Raw genomic sequence first — 15,270 nt, forward strand, 5'->3', positions numbered from 1 at the left:
TTGATGACTATCTTTAGTGTTATGCTTTGATTCCTTTTTCTTTTTTGTGTGTATAGATTTTTGATTTGTGGTTACCATGAGGTTTTGGTATAGCAGTCTGTATATATACATGATTGTCTTAGTTGCTGATCTCTTAGTTTCAAATGCATTTTAAATAGTTGCATTTGTACTCTCCTCCCCTCATGATTACTGGTTTTGATACATTTTACATCTAATTGTTTTGCATATCTCTTAACCGCTTATTGTGGATACAGATGATTTTACTACTTTTGTCTTTTAACTTCCCTACTACTTTGTGTGTGGATGATTTCCTATCTTTACTGTATGTTTGCCTTTATCGGTGAGCTTTTCCATTTCATAATTTTCTTGTTTCTAGATGTGGTGTTTTCTTTTCTGCCTAAAGAAGTTCCTTTAGCATTTGTTGTAAAGCTGGTTTGGTGGTGTTGAATTCTTTTAGCTTTTGCTTGTCTGTAAAGCTTTTGATTTCTCTGTCAAAGTACAAGACCATAAACTATAAGACCCTGTACTCCATAAACTATAAGATGCTGATGAAAGAAATTGAAGATGACACAAACAGATGGAAAGATATACCATGTTCTTGGGTTGAAAGAATCAATATTGTTAAAATGACCATACGATCCAAGGCAATCTATAGATTCAATGCAATCCCTGTCAAATTACCAATGCCATTTTTCACAGAACTAGAACAAAATTTTTTTAAATTTGTACGTGAACACAAAAGACCCCAAGAGCCGAAGCCATCTTGAGAAAGAAAAATGGAGCTGGAGGAATCACACTCCCTGACTTCAGACTATACTACAAAGCTACATTAATCAAAACAGTATGGTACAGGCACAAAAACAGGCATATAGATCAATGGAACAAATCAATGGAAAGCCCAGAAATAAACCCACACATCTACAGTCAATTAACATATGACAAAGGAGGCAAGAATATACAATGGAGAAGAGACGGTCTCTTCAACAAGTGGTGCTGGGAAAACTGGACAGATACATGTAAAAGAATGAAATTAGAACATTCTCTAACACCATATACAAAAATAAACTCAAAATGGATTAAAGACCTACTGTCAGACCTAAATGTAAGACCGGATACTATAAAACTTCTACAGGAAAACTTAGGCAGAACACTCTTTACCATAAATCACAGCAATAGTTTTTTGGATCCCTCTCTTAGAGTAATGGAAATAAAAACCAAAATAAACAAACAGGACCTAATTAAACTTAAAAGCTTTTGCACAGCAAAGGAAATCATAAGCCAAACAAAAAGACAACCTACAGAATGGGAGAAAATACTTGCAAATGTGACCGACAAGAGATTAATTTCCAAAATATACAAACAGCTCATACACCTTAATATCAAAAAAATAAACAGTCCAATCAAAAAATGGGCAGAAGATCTAAATAGACATTTCTCCAAAGAAGACATACAGATGGCCAATAGGCACATGAAAAGATGCTCAATATCACTAATTATTAGAGAAATGCAAATCAAAACTACAATGAGGTATCACCTCACTCCGATCAGAATGGCCATCATCAAAAAGTGTACAAATAATAAATGCTGGAGAGGATGTGGAGAAAAGAGAACCCTCCTACACTGTTGGTGGGAATGTAAATTGGTGCAGCCACTATGGAGAACAGTATGGAGGTTCCTTAAAAAAACTAAAAATAGAGCTACCATATGACCCAGCAATCCCACTCCTGGGCATATATTTGGAGAAAGCTATAATTCAAAAAGATACACGCACCCCAATGTTCATAGCAGCACTATTTACAATATCCAAGATATGGAAGCAACCTAAGTGTCCGCTGACAGATGAATGGAAAAAGAAGATGTGGTATATATACACAATGGAATATTACTCAGTCATAAAAAAAGAATGAAATAATGCCATTTACAGCAACATGGATGGACCTAGAGATTATCACACTAAGTGAAGTAAGTCAGACAAAGATAAATATAATGATATCACCTACTTATATGTGGAATCTAAAAAAATGATATGAATGAACTTACTTACAAACAGATATAGACTCACAGACATAGAAAGCAAACTTATGCTTACCAAAGGGGAAACCAGGGTGGGAGAGGGATAAATCAGGAGTTTGGGATTAACATATACACACTACTACATATAAAATAGATACCAGGGACCTACTGTATAGCACAGGGAACTGTACTCAGTATCTTGTAATAACCTATAATGGAAATGAATCTAACAAATGTATATGTGTGTGTGTGTGTGTGTGTGTGTGTGTGTGTGTGTGTGTGTGTATTATATATATATATCTGAATCACTTTGCTGTAAACCTGAAACTAACACAACATTGTAAATCAACTATATTTCAATAAAAATTTTAAAACAATTATTTTTCAAAATAAATAAATAAAAATGGGCAAAGGACTTGAATAGACATTTCTCCAAAGATGATATATGTGGCCAAAAACCATATGAAAAGATACTCAATGTCACTAATTATTAGAGAAATGCAAATCAACACCACAATGAGATACCATTTCACAACCATTAGGATGGCTACTATCAAAAAAACCCAAAAAGCAAAAACAAAACAAACAAACAACAGAAAATGGCAAGTGTTGGAGAAGATGTAAAGAAATGGGAACCCTTGTGCACTGTTGGTGATGTGAAATGGCGCAGCCTCTGTGGAAATCAGTATAGAGATTCCTCAAAAAATTAAAAATATTACTACTATATGATCCAGTAATTCCGTTTCTGGGTATACACCCAAAGGAATTGAAAGCAGGATCTCAAAGATGTATTTACACACCCATGTTCATAGTCGCATTATTCACAATAGCCCTGAGAGAGAAGCAACCCAAATGTCCTTTGATGAATGAATGGATAAAAAAGTGTGATATAAACATACAAGGAAATATTATTCAGCCTTAAAAAGGAAGGAAATCCCATCACATGCCACAACATGGATGAACTTTGAGGACCTTATGGCTAAGTAAAATAAGCCAGTCACAAAAAGGCAAATGCTGTATGAAATATCTAAACTAGTCAAATCAAATTCATGGAAACAAAGTAGAATGGTGGTTTCTAGGGCCTGGGGAGAGGAGGAAATGGAGAGTTGTTTAATGGATTATAGAGTTTTAGTTTTGCAAGATGAAAAAGTTCTGGAGAACTGTTGCAGAACAATGTGTATAAAATTAACACTACTGAACTGTACATTTAAAAATAGTTAAGATGGGGACTTCCCTGGCGGTCTAGTGGTTAAGACTCCACACTTCCTCCACAGGGGATGTGGGTTCAACCCCTGGTTGGGGAACTAAGATCCTACATGCCACACAGCACACCACCCCCCAAAAAAAATTTCTTTTTAAATTAAAAAAAAAATAGTTAAGATGGTAAATTTTATGTGTTTTTCACCATATTTTTTTTTTTAAGGCAGGTAGATGGTTCCAAATGGTCCAGCTTGCACGTGAGTCTGAGTATAATATGGAGAACAGGTACAGTGGTATTCCACTATGAGTTATTATATTAGTTATAAATACAGGGGGTGCTATTTTAGGGGGAAGAGAGTTTTATCTTTTTCACTGAAAGTAGAATATATAGCCTGCTATGGTTAAAATAAAGACTTAGATCTTCAAATGTTTTTGAGAGATTAGCCTGTCAGACTTTTTAAAAATGATTTCAACTATTGGAGTGAATCTACTAGCATACAATTATGGATGAAAGACTTATGGATAAGGTGAGTGTCTCCAGAGGATTTTGCTGAGCCCCAACCAGGGATGAGCCCCAAACTAGAGGAGCCCTTGGTAAGTCTATTTGTTCCTGGAAATTTAGGGTTTTTTCTAATAGATTTTAAGAGCCCATCTAGTCTGGGATGCCTGCCTTCATCCCATTAGTCTTGGTATTTTGTTAGCGTGAGAGATGAGCTTTTTGGTTATTAATGGCTCATCTCTCACCCTACAGAGCAGAGTAGTAAATCTACTTTTATTTCCAAATCGCCTTTGGCTAATATGGGATAACAACGGTTATCTCAATTTCTTTGGTTTTTATCATTTATTCAAAGGCCAAACTTATCCTACAAAGAGTGGCAAACTAATAAACTAATTACCATCATAATTTATTGAGCACCTACTATACATCAGTCACTATACTGGACAATTTGCCCATTTTGTTTTTTTTCCTAAACTACACGATATTAAAATAGATATTAATGCCATTTTACAGTTGAAGCTAAAAAAGTCAAGTTACTTGCCCAAGGCCCAAGCAGGAGAGAGCTAGGATTCAAACTGAGATCTGCCATACACTTAAGCCTACACTCTTTCTAGTACATTATATCACCTCCCTAGTCACAGAGAGTTATAAGTAGAAGAATTGTCTGGTCTACTCATTTTACTTCAAATGAAAATAAAAAGGTAAAATACTCCTTTTTCCATCTATTTTACTTATTTAGTAAAGAGTAGATGGCCCCAAGCAATCTTCTCTAAACGTTTCTGCTTACCCCTTCTCTTAATATGACAACCAGAAAAATACTGGTACCTAACCAGAAAATTATTATTAGATGCTGTAAGAATTAGTGCAGATGCTTATGTAGTAATGTATTCCTAATAGTGTTGACCACCATTCTTTCTATACACAAAACCTAACAGTCTTCATTGCACAGTTCATTTACTGAACTGACAAGCACTTAAATTCTAGAATTGTTAAGTCAGGATTTTAAGACTAGAACTAAATTATTTAATAGAGAATAGAAGAAAAAGTCATTTACTTAGAAATCCCATGCATATATTTTCATCTTACATTTCTCATAGCAGAAAGTACAACATGTATATTCATTTTTCCATAATATCTAACAAGAAGAAATGCTTATTTCTTTTAAAATACTAAGACTACTCACTAAAATCAGTACCTGAAAAACTTTCAATATTTGTTAATACTGAAAAAAAGTTCACATATGTTGCCACTTCTTAAGAATGAAGGAGACCTGACTTCCTGTTTCTGTTGTTTATCTGCATCATGTTAGAAAGAAGGAACAGGCAGGGGTTCCAGGAAGGTGTGATGACTCTGAATTCGGTTTAGAAGCTGCTGTGCCACCGGTTTGAATTCTGTTTCCCAATGGAGTTTGTGATAGTTTTTTAGGTCTTGGTCAAAACTCCCATTCAGTGCTAGTTCTTCATCTGTATCAGAAAAATTAACATTACAGCAATTATTTAGAAACATAATCCTACTGAATAAAGTTTAATTTTTGATGGCATGAGTTAAACTCATCCTGGGTCATCTCTAATTCCAACAAGGCTTTTTTTCATGGGAGTAGTTCTTTAACTCTTTTCTGTTCTTTACAAAAAATTTTAAATAAGTATAGGTTAGTCTCTTAATTTAAAAAAGATAATAATCTTCTCAAAAAAAAAAAAATCCTAGATTGACGAGCTCTTACTTCAATTTATCCCTAACGTTTACCTGTAAGTCTGCCTCCAAAAGTCAGATCACAATTTCTCAGAATAAACAAAGTATTAATAGTTTATTTCCTCATCTGCACATTAGAAAAGTTAATTACTTCAGTGGTTAACAGATATAAAAGAAGTTAGGAAATCTTTGGGGAAAGTAGCACAGTTGAATTTGACACTGTAAACTTGACTGAAAATCAAGTTGCTCATTTCAGAGCAGGCCGGACATACTTCTTTGAAAAGACAACCCCTCCCCCTGCCACCTTATGCTCTCACCAATAAAAGTGAAAAGTGGGAGACTGAGAATACTAAGGAGTATCAGAATCCCAAGTGAGTCCATGGATAATGCAGAAAAGCACTTGTAAAAAAAAAAATGCAATATTACAACCTTGATTTGCTTCTTAATCCAAGGGTACTCTGAATTCTGTGAATGTCATAAGTATATCCAACCCAAGTAGGAAGACAAATCGCTACTGAGGTTTCTGCACCGACCTGCCACTGCATTTTTCTTTGTTTATATTGGACCCCATGTGAAGGACTTCAGGACAATGCACTGGCCTGCCAGTCAGAAGGTTGCTCTGCTACTTCCTAGGTCTGAGGCCTTCTTAAGTGGTAACCACAAAGTCCTAAAGTGACCACAAATATTGCTACTTGCATAATTCGCAAACTTTTTTCATAAGGCCAATTAAAATCCTACCATAAAATGCTTCATTAGTGTTTACATCAAATTTTCTACCCTGAATATTTTCAGTACACAGAGTGTACTTTGGCACTATTGGTGTTAGTGTCACCACCCAGGATAAGATAAGTCTGGAATCCCAGTCTGTACCTTCCCCTCCTCCCCTCCAGCCAAGTGGACAGCTATGCAGCTCCGAGATAAGTTCTGGGCAGACACACACACTTCAGCAAGGCTCTCCATGGAGACCCCTGTAAGCAAACCTGTCTCTCCCCACCCATTTGATAATCAGGGCCTTGAAAGGAAGAGAATACAGATGGTGTTCAATGCCTTCAAAGTCCTTCCTGTTGGGCTACTTCCAAACAAGAGGAGTCTGTGAGACTCTGAGTGCTTTTGAATTTCTAGATCTTCTTCCTGCTCACTCTTCTCCAGATTTTCTGAGCACTAACCTTTCATTAAAAATGAATTCTCTTGTTTCATGACCTTCTTTCCCAAGCAGCTTAGGGCTGAGGGCTGCCCAGGCACCCCACAGTCCTCTCCTCTGCCCAGGGCTTTTGGTTGGATTTGATGGTTTTAGCCAAGTCACTATTTTGGTGTTTTGGGGTTTTTTAATCTAACGTCAAGACTATGTTACTTTTCTTGAGGCTTAGCATATAATTAGTTAATCTACACTCAGACCCTATTAATTGTAAATTGGGTTAGGCAAGATAACAAAAGTGGCCAAATACCTATAGGTAAGATAAAAGCAGTCTCAAGTTTCAAAGTAAATACAGCAAATGCATAAAATGTGTCATATTGCACTAGGTATTAAATTTTGGAACTTGTACTGCAAAGAATAGCAGAGGCTAATTCAAGAAAAATTTAGGTCTATGATTTTCAAACTTTTATTTACTGTGACCTAAGAAGTCCATATTACATGATGACTATATACACACAAATATTCATATACAAATAGCAAATGTTTATAGAATACTTATTTTTACTTTACTTATTTTACTTATTTATATATTACTACATGTACTATATATATATATATTTTAATATATTTATTTATTTTTGGCTGCATTGGGTCTTTGTTGCTGTGTGTGGGCTTTCTCTAGTTGCGGTGAGCGGGGGCTACTCATTGCGGTGGCTTCTCTTGTTGTGAAGCACAGGCTCTAGGCGCACGGGCTTCAGCAGTTGTGGCACGTGGGCTCAGTAGTTGTGGCTCACGGGCTCTAGAGGCAGGCTCAGTAGTTGTGGCGCACGGGCTTAGTTGCTCTGCAGCATGTGGGATCTTCCTGGACCAGGGATCGAACCCGTGTCCCCTATATTGGCAGGCGGATTCTCAACCACTGCGCCACCAGGGAAGCCCCATGTACTACATTCTGATATTCTGTTTCTTTGCTACTTCATTTTTTAAAGATGCTGGTCACTGTGTGAAAAGTGCTGATTTAGATAACCAATTATTCTTAAGCTTTCTTTGTGTACAACATACTTCCAAATACTAGAATTTTAGGTAAGATATTAGAAAGGATTAAAGGACTCAAAACAAGTTTGTCAGTGACCATTATAACACAATCTCTACCTATTACAGTTGAAGGATCCTGCAGCATCAATAAAAGCTTCCCCTACTCACTGCACCATTTCCTAGCTTGCTGTTCAGCACCAGGTGGCTATTGAGGGTTCGATTATTGTTGTGACTATTATAAGGCACAGTCCTCACAAGTTCCAGAAGCACCTGATGGCTCTTTGGCATGGGCTTGGTGATGTGATCCTCTAAGTTGAACACTGGGTCCCCCTCTACCCTGTCATATAACCTAGGTGCTAAGTTCCACATACCACAGACGAACGTAAAATAACCTAGTGTCGTTTACATTCACAATAACAAACTGCACACACTGATCACCATTTTCAGGCAACCCTGAGAGAAGCTCAGAGTAGACTAGTGTGCCAGAGCACACCACTTAAGAACTTCAAGATAAACACATTGCTAATGAGTTTATAAGAAGCAGCTGCAGTACATCAGGAAGTTTCAGACAACATTCTTTTTAAGCCACTTTCCTAAAAGACTGTCAACATCCCAACCACACTGAGGACCATTACTTTCTTTTTCCAGTTCCCCATCAAGAAAAAGTTGGTTAACTTATTACATTGCTTTATCAATTGCCCTCCCATTATTTCTAAAAACAGTGCTCACACTTCCACGTGGGACTTTTGTGATTTAACGGCTCGTCCTGTTTTCAAAATGGCCTGTTTTTTAGCTATTTTTGTAAAAGAATTGAAATTTAAGTATACTCTCACTCATATATCAATTTCACCTGGTGCCACCCAACTGGCCAGACACAGCTACAACCCTGTCAGAAGTAAGGGTCTGATGCCCACACTGTGGAGAGAAGAGCCAGCAAGCAGCTGGTCCTCCACAGTGTGATGACCTGGCTCCCTGACGGACTATGTTGATTTTTGTTACCCATGCCTCTGTCCCCCTCCACGGTGGGGTAGGGTAAGGGTATCCTATGTAATGGAACAGCAGAAACACACAGGGGCTAGATGTTTACTTTCTGATGAAGAGCCCTGGCCTTGCTACAGTATGATCTTAGACAAGTCACCTAACCCTCCTAGACCTACCTACCTCATCTGTCACCTAGCTGATTACCTTAGAGAGATCTTACAAGGATAGAATGAACGTGCTTTTAAAAGTATACAGCACTATTAAAGATAACCACTATTGTCAGTTAATCCACAAGCATCAAGAACCTGCTTTGTACAAGGCAATATCCTTCCCCTAAAGTGGCTCCACTGGAGTGGGGAAAAAAGAGAAAAGTTACAAAACAATAATACAGAACAAGTTACACAGCTCATGATTAATTGCTATGTAAGTAGTATAGATTTCCTATGACCATGGGCTTGAAAAGCTCATGGGAAGGGCCTGCAAGGACCAGCAGCATTGGGCCAGGTAGGTAAGGGATACGGCACGAGCCAAGGTACAAGGTTACTAGCACGAGAAGCCCAACCCGGCTGTAGGGAAGGTTGGAGGCAGGAAGAGGTAGGAACAGGCCCATTACAGTCGAGTGTCCGCCCGGTGTGCTGCCCCCTGCCGCGCAGCCGGCCGTGCCCACATCCCTTCAAGGTGCCACACGGCCCCACCATTTTGTTATATATCATTGACTGCCCCAGACTGAGGTGCCAAAGGAACCCACAGACAGCCTGTGGTCGAGGCAGCTGCTGCCTGAGGCACGGAAGCCCGACACCCCAGGACAGTGACTCACGGAACCAGTCACATCTCCCCAATGGGACACAGAAAGTCATGCCAACAACAGAGGAGACGGAGTCCCACTCACAGAGCGCGGCAAGAAGAAGCCTCGAGGCAGCTGAAGCCACGGCCATGCAGGACCCTAGAGGGAACGAGGAGGAGGAAGGACTTTTCCTACAAGAGCTGAGACAGAGCACGGCTGGGTCTCAGCAGGGTGGAGCAGATGACGCCCGCTACTGAGGGGGCCGCTCGGGGTCTCTGCTTCCACCTGGAACAACCTTCCTGGTCCTGAGTGCCTGTCCAGCAGGCTCTGGGCGATGCGCTTGTCTCCCGGCTTCCTTCTTCCCCGGACATCCTCTCCTTCAACTCCTTCATTAACCAGGGCAGAGGTTCTCAGTGCTGCCTGAAGAGCAGACTCACCTGTGGAACTTTTTAATGATGCAGATAATCAGCCTCCCACCCAGAGCTCCTGAATCAATTCCTGGGGATGGGGCCAGGACAAGTGTTTTTTTGTTGTTGTTTTTGTTTTTTAATTCCACAGCTGATTGCAATGTTCTGCCACAGCTGAGAACTCAATTAAGGCAAGCTGAGCACGCTTCTGCTCCCAGCAACTTGAGAAAGCTTCATGTGCACGGAGCAGACTGTGAACCTCAATGATTTAAAGTCACGCTCATTTTTCCTACTCTTACGCAAAATTTTATTTACCTGGAAGAAAGCAAATTTCACATCAACCTAGCACACCCGATTCTTTCAAATAGCTTCAGGTTCCAAGTTCCTGTTTAATAACATATTGTTACGACACAGCATTTATGAAGCACTTTCACAACCGTGATTTGAGGCCTTGCTGTGTGTCAGGCTCTGTATCAGGTTCTTTGTACAGGTCCGCTCATTTATTATCTTTACAAGTCTGCAAAGTGGACATCAATCATCCCCATCTTAGACATGAGAAAATATAAGCTCAGAGAGGTTAAGCCCAAGGTTAAAAGCTTGTACGTGATAAAGCGAGGCCTTAACTCAGAATTGTCTGACTACAGCCTTCTGGTCTTCCCGGAGTGTTCTTAGGATGCTTGTTTGATTCTCACGACTCCCTGCAACAGGGCAGGGATATCACGTCCCCATTTTACAGACGAAAAGACAGGTTCTGAGAGATTCTCCTGTCGAGTCACACCCCCCCACCCCCAGAGAGAGGCTGGATTTGAATCCACAGCCTCTGAGTCAAACCGAGTCTTTCCACACGGCCTTGCGGATCCAGTACAGTGCCTAGGCAATGGTAGGGACACCTCCGTTTTGGAAAAGAGATTATTTAAACACTCAACTCATTTACTGACCCAAACCACTGCTGTTAGACCTAACCCAGGATGAAAAAATTATCCTAAAAATAGACATTTTTCAAGGTAAGACACTCTCATCTTTCCTTTGGTTTGTATCAGTGATTTCCCACCGTTCAATGTAGGGCCCCACTGTCATGTCACATAGTTTCACAGACCCTCCCTCCCATAATTAACATGGATGCTAATCAAAACGTACGGGTTCATGAAAAGCGTGACTTAATTCAGAGTAGCTTTTAGCCGTATTTTCTCAATTACGACAACGTCTATATACTTTTTAAACAACAGCAATACATTTATGCCTAGATCTTCTATTTATGCAGTTTACAGAAAATGCAAACAAGGGGGAAAAGCCACAGAAGAAATCATGACATCAGGCAATGAGTTAAAAGTCCTTGCATCCCACTGTAAATAACATTCAGCCTCTTCCAGAGAGCTCCAAATTATAATAATCTTTAACATGCTCTTGTTACTTATAGAAACAAAGCCACCCAAATGCCTACCAATCTTTATCCATACAGGTCACAGAAAAAAAATTTTTCTCATTTTGATAAAACTCACAGACTCACAGTCAGGAGTCTTACCTAAAAACGATGAGAGCAGGACTAAGAGTGTGTTGGCGGCCTCATCTCCAAAACATGACGAAGCACTTGTGATATTTTCACTGAAGTTCCATAAAGTTTTGCACACCAAGCAGGCCAGCTGCCAATCAGTGGGACCAAAATCCCTTAAACAATCCACTAACCTGAGTTAATAAAAGTCAAATTGAGAAGTTATTAGGACAGGATCTCTTTAATTTTTATATTTTTAACATGATGCTTAACTTTCTGTGATATTTCATATGCATTATATATAATTCAGTGTTATTAAAATTAATTTCATATCTACAAATTTAAGCAGCTCTAAAGTAGCAATAACCTACTTCTGAATTACTTTAAACATCCAATGGAACCTAAATTCCCTCTTTAGCCCTAGCTTGGCACTTCCAAATGTTGAAATACCTCTTGCCTGGGAGAAATGAGGAGAGGGACCCAAGCTCCCCGGAAAACTATGTCCTCTGAATCCTGACAGAGTCAGGACTCCATGCCTTGAACTTACTTTTTAATGCCACCTCCTTCTTTTAGGATGACACGCTTGTCTTTATCCACGGTAAGATTTAGAAGAACACCACAGGCAGAAAAGCAAATATCCTGATGCTTAGCATCCAGCAGAGCAATCATGAACTTGTGAACTGGGAGGGCAGAGAACGAATGCAAGCCAGTAAAGCTCAGGGGCCCCAGCTGTATCTCATTTCTCAAATGGCAAAGGGGAAATGGGGAGCAGCTTGCAAAACTGGAAACCCTGCTAGGGGACTCGGTCCACTCTTCCTAAGCGGACTTCACCCACTGCTCAGAAGCGCCTTCCCCAACATCCACCACTTCAGAACCTGCTCCCCGCCCCCCAGGCCCCCTGTCCCCTGATATTGCTGTATCTGACGCAGGCATCAGCTCCCCCTCCCAGGCAGTGGTAGAGCCCCCGCCCATGGAGAGGAGGGAACCACGGCCTTCCAATCACACAGGTGCCATTCATTTCATCTCTAACTTCCGGTTGTTCTCCAGGGCCCTTATGAACCTCCAGCAGCAACTTTCTTTAAATACACAGCCCTGGGAGAGGGGAGCACTGGCTCCAGTGGAGATCTTCCTGGAAGTCTTCCAGGGCCACAGCTTGTAAGAGAAGACTCGCTCAGACCGCAGGAAACAAGCCTGTAGTGAGGCCGGACTTCCAGGGTAGGGGATGTCTCATATCAGGACAGGCTCCCAGCCTTCCCTTACTCCTAGAAATGGAACTGTTTGTCCTGTCTTCTCATCCCCCAGCAGGGGCTGGGCAAAGGGTTGGGGGAGAATGAATAAGGTGTGTGCTCTGTTCTACTGCTCACCTGAGAGGTGGCCACCCTGTGCTGACCTTGGCCTACTGATGTGTCACAGAGTGAGCTTGGCAAAGGCTGCATCACATGTAAGTGTGTTTTTAAGAGCCTAAAGAATATACACTAAAATGTTAACAGTTATCTCTGGGGTAGTGTTTTTTTTAATCTGTATTATCCAAAGTTTCTATCACGAACATAAATAGGTATTTTTTTTCACCGTTTTTACATGAAATACTTAAGACATACAAACAGTATGTTTAGTATACACTCTTGTGTACCTGCTACCCACTTTAAGAAATAAAACATTACAGATTCAATTTTATATTTGGGGGCAACCATTCAAATGTAACTTTGTCTTAAATGTGGAGTTTATCATTTCCAACTACATTTATACCTTATTCCATTACCACGTGAATATTACATAAATAATACCCAAGATTGTTTTGCAGGTTTTAAAACTATATTAATGGCATTATTTCATATATGTCCTCCAATTACTAGCCTTTTTGCTCCTATATTACACGTTTGAGGTTGACGCGTGGTGATACATGAACTTCTAGCTCATTTATTTTCATTGCTGTAGAAGCTTGGTTGCATGAATATACTGTAATGTATTTATCCTCTTACCTGTTGATGGACATTTAGGTTATTTCCATTTTTCACTGTTACAAGCAGTACTATAATAGACATTCCAGTACATGATGGAGAATGTCCTTTGAGTCCATTCCCATGGACAGAAATGATGTGTACAGATTACTTGTTTCCCTTAAACACACACACACGCACACACACACAGGCACACATGCGCCATCTCAAAACTCAGAAGACCACTTATGAAGGAGACGGAAACGCTAAGAACGCAGCCTAGGTCCGTCTTGGCATCCTGAGCTGAGAGCCTTATGGATGGACGGAACAGAATGTGAGGCACCACTTGTCCCAAAGCAGAAACAAGTATCACGTTGTCATGACCCAAGCTGCAAAACCGCTCAGCTGTTTATTGGCAAGACATGCCTGTTTACGAATGTGAGTGCCATTAACTCACCATTTTTCTGCACAATGAAATCACAGATGTCATGGTCCTGGGAGAGATTTCCAAAAACACGTACAGCCTCCAGGATTCCATCCATGTTGTGACTCACAAGGAGCTTTAAGAGCACTGGGTTTTGCGACCAGAGAAATAAAATTAGTGAATTTAAGTTTCAATTTAAAGGCTATTAGAAACCAATATCATGCTAAATACTGATAATTTTAAAATTAAAAATGATAATAAAATTCCAACTATAGGGGGCTTTAGCCAGAACTAAGAAACTAATGTGTCCCCGTATTCAACTTTCTTAGAATTAAATCAGGCTCTTAGATAGTAGTACCAGAAATCAGAAAATATAAATGCCTCCAGTTCTGTGTTTAGTTAGTAAAGTCAAAACCTTAAACGAACATGCATCTACCCAAACCCAACTCTGAGCCTTACATTCAGCAATATATAGCTTTTTGTCTTGAATTATGGAATTCTTCACTTGGTAGTAAGATAAGTTGTTGATCGTCGCCGTAGTATTGATCACCAGCTCCTCACAATCATCAATGGACTTAGATTCTGAAATAAAGTGAGGACAAGGGTGTCAAAGACTCACTGCAGCCCCAGCAGTGGCAGGGACAAGCCGTTGTCCCGGGCAAGGGCTGTAGGAGGGCAGTGTTTGCCCTTGCCGTTTGCTGCTTTACTTCCCATGACTCTTCCTGCAGGGAAATGCGCCAAAGGCAGGGGACCACTCTGGGCCAGGGTTTGGAACACTCTAAGCTCAGTCCCTCCAGCCAAGGGTCTGGAAAAGTCGGGCTGATCTAGTTCCTGTGTACAAAGGTGCCAACACCAGTGAGCAGAGCTTGTTTGCCTTGACCCAGAGCTCCCCCGGGCCCCCCACCCTGGAAGTCTGTTCCCCAGACCTGCCCCCCTCCCAAAAGAATGGCCCTCAGGTCATAATCCATCTATAACTTCTATCAACGCTGCCTTCGAAACACGCCGTCTGATCGCCTTTCAGCTCCTCTACTACCACCTAGTCCATCTTTCACCTCCTCACTGGCTTCTCTTCTTCTGCCTTTGCCTCTCTGAGCCTGTCCTCAACATGGTGGTCCTTCAAAAGTCACTCAGATATCACCACTCATCTCATCCGGCCCACAGACCTGACCCAGCTGCCCCAGTCCTTACCTCCCCGGCCTCATTTGCTGCTCCAGCCCCCAGCTCTCCCATCCCCACGCCAACCTCACCAGTCTTCTTGCTCTTTTTGAGCATGTCAGCCTGATCCTGCCCAAGAACCTCTGCACTGCTAGTCTCCCTGTCTGCAATATTCCTTCCTCCAGTTATCCTGGCTCACTCCTCATGTCCTTTGGGCTGTTGCTTAGCTGTCACCTTATTGGACATACTTTCCTCAGCCACCCTATATAAAATAGCACTGTTACTCACTTTCCCCTCCCCCTCTTCTCTGTAACACATGTGACCACCTGACCTGTTATGTGTTTAATGCCTGTCTTCCAGCTCTAAGGTGTAAGCTCCACAAGACTTGGGACTTGTTTTATTCATCACTGCATTCCCAGCATCCAGAACAGTGTCCGCACAGAACGGTGCTCAATAGATAACTAATAAGAACCTACTGTACAGCACAGGGAACTCTACTCAATACTCTGTAATGACCTACATGGG

The 15,270-nt window shown here is 40.7% G+C and overlaps 1 protein-coding gene across 1 annotated transcript in view; it reads right to left on the reverse strand.

The window, feature by feature from the left end:
* Window positions 1-5,017: 5,017 nt before the first annotated feature.
* Window positions 5,018-15,270, reverse strand: part of ARMC2 (armadillo repeat containing 2) — a 104,047-nt gene continuing 93,794 nt past the window's right edge. The window contains exons 14-18 of the mRNA XM_061207723.1: window positions 14,050-14,172; window positions 13,624-13,737; window positions 11,777-11,909; window positions 11,263-11,423; window positions 5,018-5,175 (exon numbers count right to left, since the gene is read on the reverse strand). Coding sequence (XP_061063706.1) covers window positions 5,018-5,175; window positions 11,263-11,423; window positions 11,777-11,909; window positions 13,624-13,737; window positions 14,050-14,172 — 689 coding nt within the window. The remainder of the gene's footprint in view (window positions 5,176-11,262; window positions 11,424-11,776; window positions 11,910-13,623; window positions 13,738-14,049; window positions 14,173-15,270) is intronic.

The sequence above is a fragment of the Eubalaena glacialis genome, chromosome 12, assembly GCF_028564815.1.
Source record: "Eubalaena glacialis isolate mEubGla1 chromosome 12, mEubGla1.1.hap2.+ XY, whole genome shotgun sequence".
NCBI lineage: Eukaryota > Metazoa > Chordata > Mammalia > Artiodactyla > Balaenidae > Eubalaena > Eubalaena glacialis.